The following is a 22032-nucleotide window of genomic DNA, read 5'->3' as shown; positions in this document are numbered from 1 at the left end:
AACAAACAAACAAACAAACAAACAAACAAACAAACAAACAAAGCTGTAAGCCAGGATTCTCAGAAGTAGGAGCCTAAAGTGATGGCTCAAATAAAAGGTAGCTCGTACCAATGCAACCACAACAGAGTAAACACACGTAATCAGTGCGTAAGATACATCCGCGTATGTTACACTGATCTTTCTAGTGTAGACAAGCCCTTAGGCTCCTAAATATGTCAGCTGGTTTTTCAAAAATGCTGTGCACCCAGCAGCAGCAACTGCCTTTAATGGGAGCTGCTAAGTGCTTGGCTCTTTTGAAAATAAGCTCACTTACTCAGGAGTTGAAATCAGCTTTTGAAAATCTTGGCCTAAAGTCCAAGTTGGTAACTGCAGTTCAAGAGAAAGATATACAGTTAATATACCTTTAAAAGGCCAAAATATTAAACACTATGGCAATCCCAAGCCAGTTTGAGTGATTCCCACTAATATTATGCAGAATAATGGTCATCTTTAATTGAACATGATGAGAATATTACTTAGCTCTTCTATAGCACTTTCCATCCTTACATCTCCAAATGCTTTATGACAGATGTCAGTATCATTATCCCCATTTTACATATGGGAAAACTGATGCACGTGGAGTCTCATCAAACAACTTCATTACCAGAGAGCATTTGGTTTCTATGGCTGGAAAGATATGACTATCTCCATATATCCCACAGTACAAATTGTCCTGTGCTTACCTGGGATTTTCCTTTCTTTGAGTGGAAAATCTTTTCAGGAATTACAGTATTGATGTCCCTGCCTTGGGAACTGAATCTTGTCTTTCTTGTGCTGCGCATCTTGTTTGCGAAGGCTTTGCAGCTGACTAATAAAGTATTCATTAGCTCATCAGAGTAACTCTCCAGTTATCTTTTCTTAGAGGTCACAGCTTCTGTTTTTCTGGCTCCTGTTGCAAGATCAGACCTTGCAGGAGGAGATACCTCCTGAGGGGAAGGAAAATGGGAGACTGACTTCCTGATAGGCTAGATCCAACAACCATGGCCTCCTCCTTGGCTAGCAACAAGCAATACCTATCACTTTAGGCTCCTCCTCCTGGATCTGTTGGATATTCCCAGGCATTGAGCTACTGGCATGAGGGCACACAGTAGAGTTCTTGTCCATCTCTGGGAGAAAGTCTGTCATGAGAGCTTTGGAGTCCCCCTTGGAGTAGAATCTGAACACCTTTTCCTTAACCTCAGTGTGAATAGGTTGATGGATGATGTTGCCAGAGTCATCTTTACATCCATGAACACCTCTAGGTGGCAACTCCACTCTCCCTGTTGTGTTCATTGGCTGCTGAGGCAATGCACTTCGATGCTGCATGTTTATGTGTAAGGCCCAAAGACATGTTAAATGGGCTTTTCGTCCAATACAGAACAGTCTTGACTTCCCTCTGGAGTGTTGGAGACCTGGCTTCTGCAGGAGGTGTTGCCACGGATGTTCTTGTTTCTGAGTGAAGTAGTCAGCTCTCTGCAGGTGTTTCTTACTGCCCTGAGCCCCACCCCATAGTTACATTGCTAGATAATATCTGGTTGTCAAATGGATTTGACAAGAAATATACTTGTCAGCTAAAGTTTTAGGTGGCAAATCTTGTGATCTCTAAAACGTCAGATGACAATTGGTCAATGAGGTGCACAATGTATACGTAAAAAGAAAAGGAGGACTTGTGGCACCTTAGAGACTAACAAATTTATTAGAGCATAAACTCACGAAAGCTTATGCTCTAATAAATTTGTTAGTCTCTAAGGTGCCACAAGTCCTCCTTTTCTTTTTACGGATACACACTAACATGGCTGCTACTCTGAACAATGTATACAGAATACATGCAGCATACACATGCTGTTGTATGTAGGATATACTAGTGTATATGGGGTTTTCAGGTTCTGTAGATACTAACAGGGCATATAGAGGGTCCTATGGGTACATAGTGCGTATTGGGTATACAGAGTCTTAGGTTATTAGGGAGAGACATGATTTGTCTGTAGCTTGCTATTTTCAACCTCCCTCTAACCTCCCCTTCTCTCTCAAACCACAGCTATTTTACTGAAATTTCACAGCTAAACTGGATGCAATTCCCCCTCTCACCCCCAATCTATTTGGTAGGAATAAATAACTTTGCAGCTATAATGATGTGAAATGTTCCTAATCCTTTGTTCTTTGAGCATTTCACCTCTTCCTTCTCCTCCTTCTTCTTTTTGCCAACCAATATTTGATAAACATACACTCACACTTTAAAAATCTCTTACGGTAAAGAGCTTTATTTACAAAAGACCTTTTCAGAGTGAGGAGTTTGCTTCTGTGATTTGGAGGATCTTGAGACTTGGTTTTGTGTGAATATGGGAGTCTGAATAAGCCCTGGGCATATAAATTATCGGTGAGATTTCAGAAGCACTCAGCACTGGCTTAACTCTGCTCCCATTAGAAAAAAAACCTCCCTAACCATAATGATAGTTCAGCCCTGGAGCTGGTTACCTAGGGAGGTTGTGGGATCTCCCTCATTGTGGATTTTTAAGATTAGGTTAGACAAGCATCTGTCTTGAGGCTCCTTCCAGCCCTATGTTTCTATGATTGGTAAAATTCCCATTGTCTTCAGTGGGAACAGAGTTAGACCAATGCTGAGCACTCTTGAAAATCCCTGCCTATGTGCATAGAATCAATACTCATTCTAAAACTCCTGCAATGTAAAATGCATTCAAGTGCCACGTGGTCAACACATCAGAAGCTTCCGCCCCCATTTCTCTTGGCATTGTATTTATTTAGACTGTATTTTGAAAAGGTTTCTATTCTAAAAGCATCACAGTGTCACTGTATGTGAAATCCAACGACGACAACCTTGTCTGCATTCTCATGGGACCACTTAGTTTAATGCTCACAAAGAAACAGAGAAAAGCTTCTTGTTGGCTTCCCAAGGTTCCTTGGGACACTTTAGTGTACTTAGAATTTAAATGTGAAGAAGTGACACCTGGTAAACGTAAACATTCATAACACATTCTAAGGCATGTGCATTTCTCAATAAGTGACACTGACATTTGGATTGTTTAAAAGAGAAATGTGTTTAACTAAACAGCGGCCTCTATTGGTCAGCCTGAGAGCACAGAACCATAGAACTGTTGGGCTGGCAGGGACCTTGAGAAGTGATCAAGTCCAGCCCCTTGCACTGAGGCAGGACCAAGTAAACCTAGACCAGCCCTGACAAGGGGTTTGTCCAGCCTGTTCTTAGAAACCTCTTGTGATGGGGATTCCACAGCCTGCCTTGGAGATTATGTGGTACTTAGCAATAGTTAAACCTTAAAATGCATAAAGGCTGAGTACCTGCTAGCCAGAGGCTAGAAACTGCTTTAAAGTATACCTGCTTGTAATTGCTCCCAAGGGCTCATCTGCTAGACAGTGTTTGCTGGTGCACAGTGTGCTCTGACCACAACCCCTGCCCGCTCCTCTCTGACCTGGCAGTCAGGGGGATCTAGTGAAAATGTGTTATATAGAGAGCCCGGTAAGTAGAAAGCTTCCTCTTTCCTGTGGACTGTTTGGGGTTTGGTTTTGTGCTGAACTCAGGGAATTTTGCCAGCTTAATACCCAGGCATTGTGGACAGGTGGTTTGTGTGTCCACCCTCCCACTCCTTGGCTGGAGTGCAAGCTCAGAAAATGAATCTTGCTTCAGAGAAGCGAGCGGGTTCTTGCTTTGTTAATGTTCTTTGCACAGACTTCTCTTTTCTCCTTGTGAAAGGTTTCAGAGATGCTGATGGCTAAAAGGCATTTCCGAACAGGATTTGCCTTCCCAGCGTAGTTCATTTCAGAGTGGCTTGCAGTAGTTTCTGCGAGTAAGAAGAGACAGACAGAATAACTAATTCTCTTGCAGCAGTTGGTTTGGAAAAGATGGACTTGCATCTCCTACCACCTGGTGCTTTGTCAGTACAGAATGCTGGCATTTAGGGATGACTCTCACTAACAATAGCAACAGTGTGTCCAGCAGGGACCTCTTCCCTCTGAATCACCTAGAAAACGAACCTTGACTAGTCGGAGAGCAAGTAAACTTCCACCCTATAATTCATTCTGGGTGCTTTGGGACAATCTCTTCTGCTTTGGGAGCCCAATCTAGAGACCTTCTAGGCACCTGAGACTCTTATTGAAATCAATAGGAGATACAGGTCCTGTATGCCTCTCAGGATCAGGCCTGTCCTGAATAGATTTAATTGTTTTTCAAGATGGGGTTCCTTGTTTTTAAACTCCTCCATAATCTTGCCCCAGCCAGTCTCTCTCTGTCTCTTTGATCCCCTACGTGTCTTCATTGCTGTTGTTGAAAGGCCGTCAATTCTGCAGTTTGGCCTCCTGCCCCCAGAACTGCTCTCCTGTATCTTTCTTTTCCAATCTTTCGCTTGTGCCTCCTAATTTCTCTCCCTCTGCTGTCTCTTATTATTGAGCTCCTCAACCCTAGCTTTTTACAGGGGCCCAGGTGTATCAGAGGCTCAAAGCAAAACAAAGCTGCATTATTGCGCTGTCAAACATACAGCAGGGATACACTCTCCGAGGCAGCAGGTCTTCAAGAAACAGGGACCATGCCTGTTTTAAAACTGAGAGCTGAACGGCCTAGAAAACAAACCTGGAATGATCAGAGTCAGTAAACCTCAGTGTGATTAATAACCTTTTCCCTTTGACCTGAAACAAACGTCAGAATGTGACTGGTGCCTCGCCTGTGCGGCTGGTGCTTTGCTGGGTTAATGCAATTAAAAGGGGGTGTTTAAATAACCCCATGGAATATTGCTACAGTGGCACTGACCTTTAAGAGAAAGCGAGGTCTCCACAGGCCTTGGTGCTTCCCAGTAGAGCGTCTCAGAGATATACTGTTAAGGCTTTAATCTGGGGAAAGGCAGGGGAATGAGACGTTTCTTTCTTCTGCTGACATCGTTTTGCATGAGGTTACATGGCCTTTCTGGTGTCTTTTTCTGCACACTTAGGGTTTACATTCAGAGTCTGTCTGCTGCCCTCCGGCTATCAGAGAACAGGCATCTGCTGCTCACATAAAGCCCCCTCTCGTGGCCTTTCACTCCTTCAGAGAGGGGCGCATATAATTAATAAGCGGTGGAAGTTTAATAGGCAAAGGAGCCAGTGAAATGCGCCGTGGCCAGCCAGAAATATAGGAGATAAAGGAGCAGAGACCCGAGGCAACAATCTGCTAGTTCTCAAATTGATTAGCAGGGTCTGTTTGTGTTTGGGATGTTTGCAGGACTTGGCAGGGAATGAGCTTGGGCTGCACATCTTAGAGGGTTGGTGTGAGTTGGGAAACAAGCAGGAGAAACTGTCCAGCCAGCAGTGTTACAAACGTGCAGGGGGATCAGAGAGAACAGAATGTCTGAGCATCGGCCGATGGCCCGGGAAGACTCAATTTGGGGCCAGCGATGTAGCTCTGGCCCTTTGCATCCTCCTGTGGTACCTGCTGCCTAGGATGCTGCTGGGGGTACCTACGTGATGGGGAGCAGTCTCGTGGGAATAATGATGACCAGTTGGCTGTGAGGCTTGGAGAGACGCAGCACCTGAGATGGGGCTGTGCTGCTGCAAAGACTGGAAAGGCCGCTCTCGGGAGACCAAAGGTAACTTTGCCTTTCAAAATCTCCCTGCAGGCTTCAGAGGCAAGTCTTCCTCCTCCTCCCCCACCTTTGCCTCCCCCATGGGTTGCTATTTTGCATAGTATAATTGCTTCTGGAATGGCACTACCTTCTGGCCTCATTAAGCCACATTGGCATTGAAAAGGCTCCTATCTCTGAAGTTCAGTTTTAATGTCCTGATGTCTGATTCGGTCAGAACGAGAGCCGTTCCTTTTGTTCCCCCCCTTTTACCCAGTGCTGAGATATGTGAGCAATGCTATTCAGCGGCAGTGCTGCAAGGGCAGCCCCTTGCTATGCGCCAGCTTCTGAACCAAAGCAAGCAGTTACATTAGGAGATGCTGGCTGAAGGGGCTCGGCGTGGCGGGGGGGCGGCAGTGGCTGCTCTCAGTTTATTTCACTTTGATTTCAGTCCATCGGTGATCAGTGCACAATATGTACATTTCACGGACTCTGAGTGCATGCAATCGGTGTTCTGTAAAATCATTAATGGGTCGAAACTGGGTCTTGCCACCCCAATTTATTACTTGTCCAATCTTACCTAACCTAGTGTAAGTTGGATATATATGACTTGGGTTTTAGCAGCATAAAGTGGAATGGCGAATTGGGTCATTTCCCCCTATTTTCTGAGACTATCAAATCCTTTGAAAGGTGAGATCACTTCTAAAATGGTTAATAAACAGCCGCAGTGGTAAAGCGCTGTGGGTGTGAATTATATTAAAAATACAGTTCAATCTTTTTTCTTTTTCCAAAATGTAAAGTGAAACTAGACAAATAAACTACAAAGGTTGCCCCGGGGGAGTCAGGCACTGTATTTCTCATCTGTTCCCATTTATTTCCTGTGAGACTTAGCTCTTTTCTGAAGAACAAGACCTTCAGGGGATTAGGAATAGTTTCAGGGTGCAGGTAAGCCAGAGGAGTCTGGACTCTCTGTCTCTGTCTCTGTCTCTCTCCAAGCAGGAGTCCTGACTGGTCCTGTAGCCGTATTCAAATTAAACTATAACACATATTGGAAAGAACAATGTGATTTGGCAACTAAACCGTCAGCAAAGTTGGTCAAACATTTTTCATCTCAAAATTTTGGGGGATGAAAAACTGCTTTTTTTTTTTTTTTTACAATACAGAAACCGTTGTAAGAAAATTACACTTTTCACTGAATCTTTTTGGTGGGTTCATTGAAAAAAATAAATAATTTGTGAAGAGGCTGTCAAAAAACCAAAATTTTTCCATTTTTGACAACCAAAAAAAAAAAATGTCTTTCGACAATCGAAAACCAACATTTTTCAGGTTTTTGATCAAAACCCTAAACATTCTAGGAAATCTTTGACATAGTCAAAAAATGTCCGTTTTCTTTTAAACTTTTCCTGGAAAGTGAAAATAGACTCTTTGACGAGCTCTAGCCTTCAGGGTCACAGTTTTAGTTGTAGGGCAGTGGTTCTCAAAGCCGGTCTGCCGTTTGTTCGGGGAAAGCCCCTGCTGGACCGGACCAGTTTGTTTACCTGCCGCGTCCACAGGTTCAGCCGATCGCGGCTCCCGCTGGCCGCGGTTCGCCGCTCCAGGCCAATGGGGGCTGCAGGAAGGGCGGCCAGCATGTCCCTTGGCCTGTGCCACTTCCCGTAGCCCCCATTGGCCTGGAGCGGTGAACCTTAGCCACTGGGAGCCACGATCGGCCGAACCTGTGGATGCGGCAGGTAAACAAACCGGTCCGGCCCGCCAGGGGCTTTCTCTGAACAAGCGGCGGACCGGCTTTGAGAACCACTGTTGTAGGGTGTTAAACAGATTGTATTTGATTTTGATCTTTAAAAAAAAATATAAAATGTTTGGTACAGCATTAATGCAACATGTAGCTTCTATACGTCCATCACTCCGTACAATTTTATTATTCCAACGAGTCATAAGTCAGCATGTATGAGCTTCATTCAAACAAATAAAAGTTGATACCAAGAAGAAAGCTAAATGAAGAACAAATAATGAGGTGATATCTGTCCAATCAGCTACATTTGAAAGGGGCAGACGCTGAAATGGAGTTAATCCAAACCAGATGAGGCGCAATTTGTCCCCCTGGGCTCTCTCTCGGATGGGAGCTCAGAAGTGGCGAGGGTCAAATCAAGGTGATCATAAATGTGCCTTGTTTAATTTAACTCAGAGACAACAGACACTTGGTTAACATGACTCCAAAGCTGATTATCCCTTCTGCTAAGGCTCACAAATGAGGACCCACGATAAGATGTATCACTCTCCTCACTACAGGTGGGCCCAAACCAAACCCCCAGATCAAAGCAACCCTGAGTTTTGGCTCTGGAGTTCTACTAATTTCATTCCTGGATTGAATGAGGCTTGAACCCAGAGTCCAAACTCTTTGATCCCAGTTATATTGGTATAAATCCAGAGTCACTACATTGACTTTAGCTAAATTACTCCAGTTTACACTGGTACAAGTTAAATCAGAATCTGGCTCTATGTCTTGAAAAGGGGAAGATTAATACACTAATCCACATCGCTCCCCCAACATCATTCCCCGCCCAAGGGGAAACCCTTTCTAAAGAGAGAGCATTTTAGTCAGCACACTTCATTTAGGCTCAGAAGTGTCAAGTGTTTCTGTGTCAGATCTGTACCATTAACTAAGCCTGAAAAGCTTGGCAACACCACAGACTTTTATCCCAGTTGAGATGAAAGTCCAGCATTAGTCAGGCTGTTCTTTATCTACAGAGCCACCTGGCCAGGCAGAGAGGCCAGAAAATACAGTATACGAGTACCTCATACTAACAGACATTGCAGGGCCTTCTTTCCAGCTTAGCCCATTGCAGTGCCTGCCACGGATTATTTTATGTTGAAAGTATACGTGATGCCTCTTTTAGTACAGTATAAATGTTTCCCACTGTAACAACTCTCTCTTTCAGGCTGATTGGAAGGAAAAAGTCCCAGTTAAATTTCTTTCCCAATATTGGTTATGGACAAACAAGCTTTTATAAAACTGGAGACTGGTGCAAGTTTTGTACTGTATCAACCTGATTTATGGGCAGCTAGAGAGGCTGGGTATTTTCCACCTCAATCCATATTAGAGATGAGCCTCAGCTGCAGAACTGGGGCCTGGATTTGGGATCTCAGCCAACTTCTCCTTTGGTGTGGTGCCACTGAAGTAAGATTGCCTGTGTGTGTTTGTGTGTGTGTGTGTGTGTGTGTGTGTGGTTCTGATCCCCATGCTGTTCTCACACCAGCTTCCGTGGAGGTTCTCTCTGGGTCTGTTGCTGCTGCAGCGCAGGGCTGTTGGCAGACTTTGTGCTCTTGGCGGGTGGTTTCAGAGCATGGCTCTGTGCTGCTGTTGCTCTGGCCTTTTGCCCGTGCACTTTAACTGGCACCGTTTGTTGGTGGGCTCTGGCAATCCTCGTGGTGGATGCAGGAGAGATGGCATGGCTTGTGGCCAAGGCACTGACGGTTGCACACCTTGGGCTGTTGTGCTGATCCTGCCAGTTTCAGCCTTGGTAAAAAGAACAGCTCGGTCCGTCCCTGGCACCTCAGGGCGGCTGGCAGGTGAGTGGATTATGACCTGGAGGGAGACCAAATCACAGATCTCCATGTCTGTGAGTGATCAGCAAGGATGTGGTGTCCCAGATCATGCACCCAGGCCTGTGAGTGCCCAGACACCCAACCACATCCTGGCCTCCACCCCATGTCTGCTAAAACCTGCTGGGCCAAGAAGCTCATAGGACTAGAGCCTCAGCCAAGGCCCCACCCACTGGAGCGCTGATTGAAGGATCGCCTGGCTTCACTGATTGGTCCTAACAGGCTATTTAATCCAAAAGGAGGCACAGGAAGCTGTCTGAGAAGCAAGGTAACTTCCTGTTGTGATTGCACCGGTCGCTGCTTGTGCCTGCTTCCTGCACCCCTGTTCCTGATTCCTGACTCACCCATGCCTTTGCTTATGCTCCCACCATACTCCTGCACCATTCCTGATCCTTGCTTCTCCTCCGATTCCTGCTGCTATACCTTGCTTCCATCAGTTACCAGTTCTGGCTCTAATTTGAGTCTTGGCTCTGGCATTTTATACCTTACCTCTGCGCTGACCCTCAGCTTTGATTCCTCGCTCTGACTTTGGCTTGATTCCTGGTTCTGATGGTCGGCAGTTGACTCTGGTGCTGACCCTTGGCTTCGTTCCCCAACCTGGACGCCTGCTCTGCCCACTAGACCTGACTCTTACCCTGACCACTAGGCAAGACTGCCTACGTCCCGGGCCATAACATAAGGCCCCACGTTATTGCTTTAGGAGAGATTAGTGCAGAAAGAAATTTGAGCCCATGCAAACAGCCGTGGTGTGCTTGTCTTACCCATCAGCAGGAGAGAGACCTAAGTAACAAGAAGTCCACTTAATCTGAAATGGTAATGCATGAGTAGCAACATCTTCATCAGAACAGTTAAGATGTAGAAATAAGTGGCAAGGAAAGGCCAACAGCATTTGCAGCAGTGGTTACACAAGTGGGTTTGCCACGCTCATGAAAGGTGCTAGATTCACTGGCTGTGGCGCGGCATCTACGCAGTAGGCTCACTGAGACCGTGTGCTTGCCATGGAGGAGTGATCAGTCCAGTGCTTAGGCATCTTGTCCATCCATGATTGTCAGTAAAGGTGAAGAGACATTGGGGGGATGAGGGAGAGTGACTGCTAGGAATTGGAATGAAACTGGAGAGAGAGGCCACCCTCCAGCTGCTTGCAGTCCCTGCTAGCCTGGGCCAGATTCTGACATGCATCTTGTAGGTGAAAGTGACCAGACCCCTTGCCAAGTCCCCTGAGCCAGGCTTATTCGTTTTAATTTAATTGTATCCCTTCCTTTTTTTGTTCTTGATTTTTTTGACATCAGTTGTTGTTCCCTTAGAACACCTACAGGAAAATATCTGCAAACCTATAACAGGAGCATTTTTCTATAAGTGACTTTCCAATGGGGAATATAACTGTGAAGATCAACAAATATTCCTTTTGCCGCCATTAATTTGGCCATCAGTTTGCTCTGTTTGAGTTAACTCTGCTAAGAGATATATAGTGCATTCACTGCCATAAAAATCAAACCCCAGTGAACTAGTTACTACGAATTCCAAGCTCAGGCAAACATGAGCCCAGACCTTTCAAGTTCGCAGCCAGCTGCCGTTTGCCTATTAGATTTTATCTGGCGTCAGAGTGGCTGTTGATTGCCACTGAGTGCTTTGTGGTTGGATCCTGTGCTTAAGGTCCGAAGTCCAGTGAGCACAGTGAGAGATTGGGGTTTTATTTGAAATATTACAGCTAGCTGGGGTTCCACCTGTAATCTGATGTGGAGAGTTGAGCGGGGAAAGCCATTAAAAGAATTAATTTGCCCATCCAAAGAATAGGGGAGCTTCTGTTGTGATAGAGCAGACAAGAAAATCAGGGAAGATGGTATTTAGCAATACATTTATTGATAATAAATACTTTAAGCTTCATTTAACCTAGCTCAGCCAAGGATCTCAAAGCACTTTACAAACACTGAGTTGGGTCTCATAATATTACCTCTGTGAGTTAAAGAATGGAGTGTTCCTAAGAATCACAAACTTGGGGAAGTCTCTTGCTCACTGTCTTTTCTTTTCACTTTTTTCTCATTATTTTCCAGATTTTTTTCCCAGTTTTCATAGTTCTTATTTTAAAAAAAAAAGTCTTCCACCAAAAAAAAAAGATATGTCTGGCAAACGGGACTGTGGCCTGGTTACTGACTGTGATTTCACTCTTTGGCTTCCCCATGGTGAGGTTGTGCAGAGCCATGGGGTGAAAGATAGCACACTTCTAGCCGTTTGGGTTCAGGCAGTCAGCCGCTGGGCTGTGTATGGGGTAGGTATGCATCTCTGTCACACTGAAATCTCATTTCTTTCATAGGAGGTGTTATGTTTTCCTTTGATGTTTAATAGGACCGAAGCACTTTCCTACAGCCAGGTACCTTTCCTAAAGCAGGCATGCACGTCCTGCGCTGGTATGTAAAGTGATTTCCTTCATCTCAGCAGCTAATCAATATACAATGGCAGCTGTGGGGCTCTGGATGGCTTACGGGAAGGGACCAATTTGTTTGTTTACCTGTACAAGTTCTTCCTTGGCAGCCATTATCTTGTCCTCCAGCCGCTTCAGATCAAACTACTACACAATTAATCATTTCCTGTTAAGATGCTCTCACTGAGAAGTAAAAGCTGTATCATAGCTAGGAAACACCTCTTTCCTGCCAGGCCAGTGCTTAGCCAAACAGCTGAATTTGCAATGGAGTGCGGAGCCATTAATCTCTAGGCTCCATGTCAGCAGTGAGCAGATTATTACCATCAAAGAGCCTGGGGACAGTGTCCGAGGGCCAAATGAACTGGTGAGTGTCAGCCCAGTTCCTCGTCTTTGTCATAATTATAGTTACTACAATTTGGCTGTAGATTTTAAGGCTAGAAGGGACACTATGATCATCTATTATTATTATTATTTATTATTTCTATTACCATGACATCTAGGAGCTCCAGTCATGGACCAGGTGCTGGACAAGCATAGAACCAGATGGTCGCCAGTTTGACCTCCTGTATAATACGGGGCATGGAATTTATTCCTAGATTGAGCCCGAATTGGGAAGGCCATTGGTTAGAAAGAGGATCACTCTAAAGCAGCCGAGATGAGACTGCACAGTCCCTAAAGTGACTTGGTGGCTAGCCCTGCATCCTTTGATTATTTTTATCCTTGTAGTTAATAATAGAACTGGTCAAAAAGGGATGAAATTCCAGGATTTTTTTGTGAAAAATTCATTTCCACTCCCTTTTTTAATTGAAATTCCAAATTTTTAGTTAAATTTTTAAACACTTGAGCAGCTCTGATTAATAAGGAATATAATCATGGAAGCATTCGTGCAGTTTTAACTGTAGTCTGGAAATCCCATCTGTGATTTTGTTTGTTTCCACAAAAGCAAACGCTGTCCTTTTGTCCTGAAGCAAGTGAAACTGTTCCTGTATCAATAGGACACAGAAGTCCCATTAACCTTCATGGGCTCCATCCCTTATGCACCAAAGAGGAGGGAAATTAACCAATATCATTACAAAGGCATTGCATGGTTGCTCATGTGTTCAGGCTTTTGCTCAGTCTCTGTGCTCATTCTAAGATTGAGGCGGGGTGCTTGCTGAGGAAAGCTGGTCAGAGGTTTTCCTTTGACCCTTTTTTTTTTTTAATGGAAAATGGATTTCTGATATAAAACATCTTTTTCCCCGTTTTTGGTTGGAGAAAACAGAAACATCATTTTTGTTTTTCTGAGAGAAACCACCTGCAAAAATTTTGATTTTTTTTCTTTTTAGGGGTTTGGATTTTTTTCACAGAAAATGAAACACATTTTTGAGAGGGTCGAGTACAGCTGTCACTGATATCCATGGTAGTGAAGGTCACTGGTCATCTTGTAGGATTGCGCCCAAAATGTGCATCTCTGGGCATGCTGCATGGGTGGCAGCAGGATAGGGGGTCCCCTGATTTTTCATACTTGCTATCTAGTCACCCTAGGGGTGTTATATGAGGCAGAGAGCAATGGCAGGCTGCTGAGATCAAGTAAAGTCAGCCGCAGGCAGTGTACAAGCAGGCACCAATGTGAAGGAGAAAAAGGAGGCGGGCTATGTGGGAGCAATCAGGCAAGGACAATGAGGATACACTAGCTGCTTGGCTTGGCTGAGACGTTTGGACATCAGCTTCCTTTGGCAAACAGGCAGCCTACGTGCCCCTTGGATGAACTGCCTTTTATGGCCTTCTGTGTTTAACCCCTTGTACAACTGAACTTAACACCTGAAGACTTCATAACTTCCACCAAATCCATGACCTCTGGCTTGTTTAAATGGTTACAGCTCATGGACTTGACTTAGTATCTGATCTGATTTCAGGCTCTCCCTAGAGAGTGGCTCATGTATGCTCTTGGAGGCACCTGCAGTGACATTTCTTCTTCATTCTATTCCCATATCTTGCCTTTGCCGCAGGAAAGTTACCTAAATGGAGGTAAGGTAAGAGGTGTATCTGTGCCACCATCTTGCCCTTTCTGAATGTATCATTTCTGATAAAAACGTTAAAAAAAAACTGTGAAGATTCTGTTCTCTCATCGCTTTCTATCGTTTTCTGTATTTTTGATATAGTGCCTACTTACCCAAATCTCCTAATTGTGTCCTGATTTTAAAGGCATGCTGGTGCAAGCCAAACCTTGTATTGTCTACAGTCAGAACTCACACCCGGGTGCACAGTAATATAAATGCATCAATCAGTTAAATGTGCCGTGCAAAGACTTTCTGAAACAAAGATCTTTTCTCCCCTTTGAAAATAGGATTATTCTGTGGACGTGTTCACATCAAATGCAATCACATTACAGGTCTGTATATGGCAACCTTCCCGCCCCCCCCCCCCCCCGCTAGTCCTGCAGCCCCCCTGCTCCCATAGCTAAATGAGATGCTAGGGTATCTAGGGAGCCAGAAGATGCAAAATGACACTGTTACTCCAAATATAATAATACCTAGCTCTTATATGGCCCTTTTCATCAGTAGATCTCTGAGTGCTTTACAAGGGAGGTCAGTATCATTATCCCCATTTTACAGATGGGGAAACTGAGGCATAGAGAGGGGAAATGTAGAACCCAGGTCCCTAGAGTCCTCTTGCACTGCTCTGTTCACTTGAGTGCACTGCTCCTAGTGACCATGTAGCTGCAAGGGTACTCATTTTAATCTTTGTTACTGGCCCAAAACCTCTTTAAATAATTTCTAGAGTTAAACACACTTTAATATTATGGAATTTGAAGTTCCAGAGTTGATGCATCTCTGCCTACCATTAATTTGTCTCTGGGGCACAGATATAAAAAGTTGTGCTACATGAAAGAAGTCCTGATAGAAATTAACCCCCCACCCCACACCTAACTCCTGCTTTAGTTTGCACTCTAGCATCAACCTACCCTAGATAACTCCCTTTTTTTTATTTTGGGGACAGTCAGGGTCACACTGTTTGGAGTTTACATTTCAAATGGATAAACTCAGTCTGATAAGGGCTTGACACAGCAATGGAAGGAAGGACTCTCAGAAGCTAAGTGATATTGCAATATTAACCCCTTCACAGCCCTATTCATCCAGGAGAACCTTTTAATAAGATGTCTCTTTGAATCCAAGCATATGCCTACAGGGATGGGCAAAACTCATAAGAGTCATGGTGAGTGTGGGGTGAAGGTTTGTTATGGCCAAATATGTCTGGTGTGTCTTTAAATGTCATTGGCTTGACTGGGAAGGACTGAATAACTGCCCAGGGCAGGGATTGTCTGGATAGCTGTATCTTATGCTGTGTGGATCACATTATTGCTTATTATTTATATTACAGTAGCCTCCTAGAGGCCCCAGCTGAGATCAGAGCCCCACTGTGCCAAGTACTGCATGGACACATAGTAAGAAACAGACCTGCCCTGAAGATTTTACTGTCTGAGCAGAAAAGACAGACAAAGGATGGGAGAAAGGAAGTGCTATTGTCCCCATTTTATACTAGGAGTTTGGAAGGCTCAGGAAAAACTCAGGGCTTGTTTGCAAGGGAAGAAAATCTGGACTCGCTGTTCCTGGTTAACTCCATATATGGTGTCACAGTGAAGGGCAACTGCCCCTGTATTCCCCCTCTGTGGTCTACCAAGGTCACCTGCTCTAAGCTGACGGCTCCTCAGTCATTACGTCTCTCGGGTAGAGACCACATCCCTCTCCCTCCTGACGTGAGTTTTGACCAGGCTGCACAGTTCCCTGCCTACACTGTGAATTTCCCTGCAAGCCAGGCTGCCTACAAGGCCAGCGCCTCTGCTTTGCTCTCTCCAGAGGCTATGACCGGGTTAATTGCCAGTATTTAGAAGTTACCCCACAGCTCTTTCTAAGCAAGCATGTTTATTCTTAAGGTGAAAGCAGGACAGAGAAAACATATTAAAAACAATAAAAGAACCTACAAGCATGCTAATAAGGTCACCGGTAATCACCCCATTCCAACCTCAGGTGCTGGCAGGTGTCAGTCCTTCCAACCCTTCCCTAAGGCTTGGGCGGGCCCTCTGGACAGAAGGTCCTGTGTGTGTGCTGGATCAGAAAGCAGAGCCTGAATCAGTTTAAACTCAGGCTGTTTATCCCAAAGTCCTTTCTTTGTCTGCTGATCTCTGGAGAACCTAGTATATGTGAGCCTCTCCAGGTGGTGTGACACCTGTCTGGTGGGTTACAACCTGGCTGATTTGCCTCAATTATCCCACCCCCCCCCCACTGTTTTCAGTTCCTGAAGGAGCAGTGGTAGCCCTCCCTCCTGGAGTAGGACACAGTCATACATAAATCATTCATTTAAAACAATAGATCCCAAAGATACTTAAACTAAATTCAAGGTCTCCCAAGGATTTGCAGGAAATTGCCATCTCTATCGCATACGGACATCCTCATTCCAGAGTAAGAGTGCCTTATTCTGCTTTAAGGTAATTTGAAATAAAGCACTCTGACCCTGCAATAAGAGCATCCACACAAGGAGTTAATCAGCAATAGTTAATCCATGTTAAATTCACACGCTGCTTTATGCTGGATTAATTTTCAGGTATAGGCAAGCCCTACGTGACTTGATCAGTGTGACCTAGACAGTTTGTGGCAGAGCCAGGAATGGACCCAGGTCTCCCAGGTCCCAGGTGCCTTAGCCACAAGGCTGGGGTTATGCCTCAAGGTTAAGGCCAAGATTGTGCCACCTTTTCTGTCTGGAAGACTCTGAGCCCTGGTGAGCCCTATCATAAAAAATAAAGATTTGGTGATCAAGATGGATTAAAATAACTAAATATTCCTCAACAAAATCTCAACCAAACTAAATTACACCCCTGGTACGTTTATCTTGCCACAATGATAATTAAAGTGGGGGAGACTTAACTCTCTCTAGCTGTCTGAATGGTGTGAATGCTATGGAGGGAAAGGAGTTGCTCTAGGGTGATATGATGGACTAGAATGAGTCTTAATGGAATGTAATTGATAAAGGACTATGTTGGCTTAATACCGTAAAGAAGTTCCTGATGGTGAGGTTTATTAGACTGGAGAAGTCCTTTGGAAGCTCCATTGCTTGGCACATTTACAACAGGACTGGAGAAACATTTCAGGGAAGGATCCTGTACTGATCTGTTGTGGGGGGGATTGCACAAGATGATTTATGAGGTGAGTTCCACCCCTATAGTCTCTGATTCAGTAACTGTCTTCTTAGAACCTGTGCTGGGACATGTTCTCAGATTTGGAGGGATTAACACTCCTCTGTGGCATGTGTTGACAACAGCTGTATTGTTGTTATCAACTGGTTTCACTGTAATTAATATTTTATCCTTGGGTCAGACGTTAACGTTGGATTGCTTGTGGCTGTTGTAGGTGGTCACATTGCTGTTAGCAGCTGCCATAAGCAAAAGGGCTTTTGAGATCCGTTACATTGACTAAGTTCAGTGGCAGGACTAATTCCTGTTTGTTTAACCTGCTTTTTGAACGTTTTGTTTATTGCTGGGATAATAAAGTATCTTACACCATTGACTGGCTGTAATTTTGTCTCACAAAGCATAAAGGTTAAACCAGCAAGAAAACTCACGTGTTTTAAAAACTATCTACACAACCTGTGCCTCTCTCTTAGGTAATTCTAAGGTGCGATCACTGTGGTATCTAAGAACCATAAAATAATTACCAGAAATATTATGAAGAGAGATGAGTCTATGAGTCAGATGTTTTCCAGAGTTTGGGTGAGATGAGATTTGGGGTGTTGATTTGGCTTGTTCTTGAGAATCCAGTTAACCAAGAAGTTTGGACCAGATGCAAATCCAAACCTGCCCTAAATTCGCAGTTGCTGTATATTTTTTGGTGTTCATGGTAATTTCTAGGAGCCACAGGCATGGACCAGTACCCCATTGTGCTAGGTGCTGTACAAACAGAGTCCCTGCTGCCACGAGCTGACAATCCAAGTATAAGACAAGAGACAACAGCTGGACACAGACAGACTGATGGGGGAGTACAAGGAAACAATACTGGTCAATATGACAGGCAGTGGCATCAGTGGGCTAACGATTGGCAAGTTTTTTTAGTAGCCATCAGTTCAGGAATTGCTGAGGTTTTCATTTAGTCCTCTCCCTAGTAATCAAAGGTATTTTAGATGATTCTGTCTGAAAGGCTACTACAAATCCAGTGGACTTTTCACCACCTCTGTGGTCTGTTTAATTTCTGCCACTCACTCAGCCCAGGTAGTAAAACAGACACTGTAACAACCCAACAGCCAGAAAGTCAAACTTCATAACTCAGGTGGTCTCAGGAGGTGTGATATCACCTCTCTGCCATTCCTTTGTAGTCAGAAAAATGGGAGTTCATTGGAGGGCAAGAAACAACTCAAACAGCATTTTAACCAAGGGGGTTGCAGTATGCAAATGAACTGAGCCAGCCCTCTACTGCTTGGCTGAACTGCCCCGATGTCATAATCCTGACATTGATCAGAAAGCTAGAAAAGCCAAGGCTGGGACATGGGCAGTCAGGCCTAGAAGGTAGGGCCGGGCCAAGGGTCAGAGCCAAGGTCAGACACCATGTACCAAAGCTGAGGGTCAGAGCCCAAGTCAGAAACCAGGAACCAGGGCAAGACAGAGGAATAGGGTCTGTGACAGCAGCCAGATGAGAATCCACCTAGGTGGACTCCTCCTGAAGGTCGAAACAGCAGACTGGACTTCTACATAGAGTGCTTCCGCCGACGTGCACGGGCTGAAATTGTGGAAAAGCAGCATCACTTGCCCCATAACCTCAGCCGTGCAGAACACAATGCCATCCACAGCCTCAGAAACAACTCTGACATCATAATCAAAAAGGCTGACAAAGGAGGTGCTGTTGTCATCATGAAGAGGTCGGAATATGAACAAGAGGCTGCTCGGCAGCTCTCCAACACCACTTTCTACAAGCCATTACCCTATGATCCCACTGAGAGTTACCAAAAGCAACTACAGCATTTGCTCAAGAAACTTCCTGAAAAAGCACAAGATCAAATCCGCACAGACACACCCCTGGCACCCCGACCTGGGATATTCTATCTACTACCCAAGATCCATAAACCTGGAAATCCTGGGCACCCCATCATCTCAGGCATTGGCACCCTGACAGCAGGATTGTCTGGCTATGTAGACTCCCTCCTCAGGCCCTATGCTACCAGCACTCCCAGCTACCTTCGAGACTCCACTGACTTCCTGAGGAAACTACAATCCATCGGTGATCTTCCTGATAACACCATCCTGGCCACTATGGATGTAGAAGCCCTCTACACCAACATTCCACACAAAGATGGACTACAAGCCGTCAAGAACACTATCCCCGATAATATCATGGCTAACCTGGTGGCTGAACTTTGTAACTTTGTCCTTACCCATAACTATTTTACATTTGGGGACAATGTATACCTTCAGATCAGCGGCACTGCTATGGGTACCCGCATGGCCCCACAGTATGCCAACATTTTTATGGCTGATTTAGAACAACGCTTCCTCAGCTCTCGTCCCCTAACGCCCCTACTCTACTTGCGCTATATTGATGACATCTTCATCATTTGGACCCATGGAAAAGAAGCCCTTGAGGAATTCCACCATGATTTCAACAATTTCCATCCCACCATCAACCTCAGCCTGGTCCAGTCCACACAAGAGATCCACTTCCTGGACACTACAGTGCTAATAAACAATGGTCACCCTATACCGGAAACCTACTGACCGCTATTTCTACCTACATGCCTCCAGCTTTCACCCTGACCACACCACACGATCCATTGTCTACAGCCAAGCTCTGCGATACAACCACATTTGCTCCAACCCCTCAGACAGAGACAAACACCTACAAGATCTCTATCAAGCATTCTTACAACTACAATACCCACCTGCGGAAGTGAAGAAACAGATTGATAGAGCCAGAAGAGTTCCCAGAAGTCACCTACTACAGGACAGGCCTAACAAAGAAAATAACAGAACGCCACTAGCCGTCACCTTCAGCCCCCAACTAAAACCCCTCCAACGCATTATTAAGGATCTACAACCTATCCTGAAGGATGACCCAACACTCTCACAAATCTTGGGAGACAGGCCAGTCCTTGCCTACAGACAGCTCCCCAACCTGAAGCAAATACTCACCAGCAACCACATACCACACAACAGAACCACTAACCCAGGAACCTATCCTTGCAACAAAGCCCGTTGCCAACTGTGCCCACATATCTATTCAGGGGACACCATCACAGGGCCTAATAACATCAGCCACACTATCAGAGGCTCGTTCACCTGCACATCCACCAATGTGATATATGCCATCATGTACCAGCAATGCCCCTCTGCCATGTACATTGGTCAAACTGGACAGTCTCTACGTAAAAGAATAAATGGACACAAATCAGATGTCAAGAATTATAACATTCATAAACCAGTCGGAGAATACTTCAATCTCTCTGGTCACGCAATTACAGACATGAAGGTCACTATCTTACAACAAAAAAACTTCAAAACCAGATTCCAGCGAGAAACTGCTGAATTGGAATTCATTTGCAAATTGGATACTATTAATTTAGGCTTAAATAGAGACTGGGAGTGGCTAAGTCATTATGCAAGGTAGCCTATTTCCCCTTGTTTTTTCCTACCCCCCCCCAGACGTTCTGGTTAAACTTGGATTTATGCTGGAAATGGCCCACCTTGATTATCATACACATTGTAAGGAGAGTGGTCAGTTTGGATGAGCTATTACCAGCAGGAGAGTGAGTTTGTGTGTGGGGGAGGGGGGGTGAGAAGACCTGGATTTGTGCTGGAAATGGCCCACCTTGATTATCGTGCACATTGTGGGGAGAGTGGTTGCTTTGGATGGGCTGTTACCAGCAGGAGAGTGAGTTTGTGTGTGTATGGGGGTGGAGGGGTGAGAAAACCTGGATTTGTGCTGGAAATGGCCCACCTTGATTATCATGCACATTGTAGAGAGAGTGGTCACTTTGGATAAGCTATTACCAGCAGGAGAGTGAGTTTGTGTGTGTGTTGTTTTTTTTTGGGGGGGGGGGGTGAGAAAACCTGGATTTGTGCTGGAAATGGCTTACCTTGATTTTCATACACATTGTAAGGAGAGTGGTCACTTTGGATAAACTATTACCAGCAGGAGAGTGAGTTTGTGTGTGTGGTTTTTGGAAGGGGGGGGGTGAGAAAACCTGGATTTGTGCTGGAAATGGCCCACCTTGATTATCATACACATTGTAAGGAGAGTGATCACTTTAGATAAGCTATTACCAGCAGGAGAGTGGGGTGGGAGGAGGTATTGTTTCATGGTCTCTGTGTATATAATGTCTTCTGCAGTTTCCACAGTATGCATCCGATGAAGTGAGCTGTAGCTCACGAAAGCTTATGCTCAAATAAATTGGTTAGTCTCTAAGGTGCCACAAGTACTCCTTTTCTTTTTGCGAATACAGACTAACACGGCTGTTACTCTGAAACAACTTCCTGGTGTCTCATCCAGACTTCAGGAGAGCACCTGGGCCACTCAGGGACCCTGGGAGCATGCCAGTCATGCCCTCCATGGGCAGCACATCTGGTGGTGCTTGGTCCCAAAGTGCTACGTCTTCAAGAAATGCCAGAGACAATACACTATCAGTTCCTGCACTCCCAAATTACTGCCACTCAGATACCATGCAGGATGGGTTGAGTATTTCAGATGTCATGAAACATTGTAACAGAGGAAGAATAGTCCAGTGCTTAGGGCGCTAGCTTAGGACTTAAGAGAGAGACAGCTTCAATTCCTTGCTCTGCCACAGACTTCCTATGTGACCTTGGGAAAGTCACTTAGTTGCTCTGTGTTTCAGTTTTCCCATTGGTAAAATGCGGATAATAGCACAACCCTACCTTCCAGGCATTTTGTGAATGAATGAATACATTAAAGACTATGAGGCACTCAGGTACTACAATAATGAGAACTATAGACATACCTAATATATATGGATATCTGTCTGTGAGGTCCTGTGCAATATGGCTAGATAGGATATAATATGTAGGATATAACGCTATTTGGCATTACTATCCGATAGTGTGTTAGGAAATATATAGCATATCAGAGAGATTTATCATATTTAGATCCAATAGAATATGGCATATCATGCAGTATTTGTAGATACTTTGCAATATAGCATAAGCTAATGTAGTCAGCATATACAGTGATGTATTAGAGTGGCCACGATAGCTATAGCTAAGGCTGCATAACAGTTTCCATTCTAACTCCCTGTTTTCAGCCATTCCTAACTTTCTGAATTGCTCACCTTCTGGGCAAATATTTTCTAGGTGTGGTCTCTGCCCAGAGGTGAAGTCGTGGGGTGGTTTTTGGAAGTCTGAGCAAAATCACTCTTGCCTTTTGAGAACATGAGGAGAATGACAATTAAAATACTTTTCCT

General features: G+C 44.7%; 1 protein-coding gene across 4 annotated transcripts in view; it reads left to right on the top strand.

Annotated features, from left to right (window-relative positions):
* The window catches only part of ARHGAP22 (Rho GTPase activating protein 22), a 240416-nt gene that overhangs the window by 80755 nt on the left and 137629 nt on the right, over positions 1-22032 (top strand). Inside the window, exon 1 of one of the 4 annotated variants that reach the window (XM_073353056.1) lies at positions 5356-5606. The exons of the other annotated variants lie outside the window; for them this stretch is intronic. Coding sequence (XP_073209157.1) covers positions 5555-5606 — 52 coding nt within the window. The 5' untranslated portion in view covers positions 5356-5554. Of the gene's footprint in view, positions 1-5355; positions 5607-22032 lie in introns of those variants that run through there. 4 annotated transcript variants of the gene reach the window in all.

Source organism: Lepidochelys kempii, chromosome 7, assembly GCF_965140285.1.
Source record: "Lepidochelys kempii isolate rLepKem1 chromosome 7, rLepKem1.hap1, whole genome shotgun sequence".
Lineage (NCBI taxonomy): Eukaryota > Metazoa > Chordata > Testudines > Cheloniidae > Lepidochelys > Lepidochelys kempii.
This window is presented reverse-complemented; position numbering and strand designations above follow the sequence as displayed.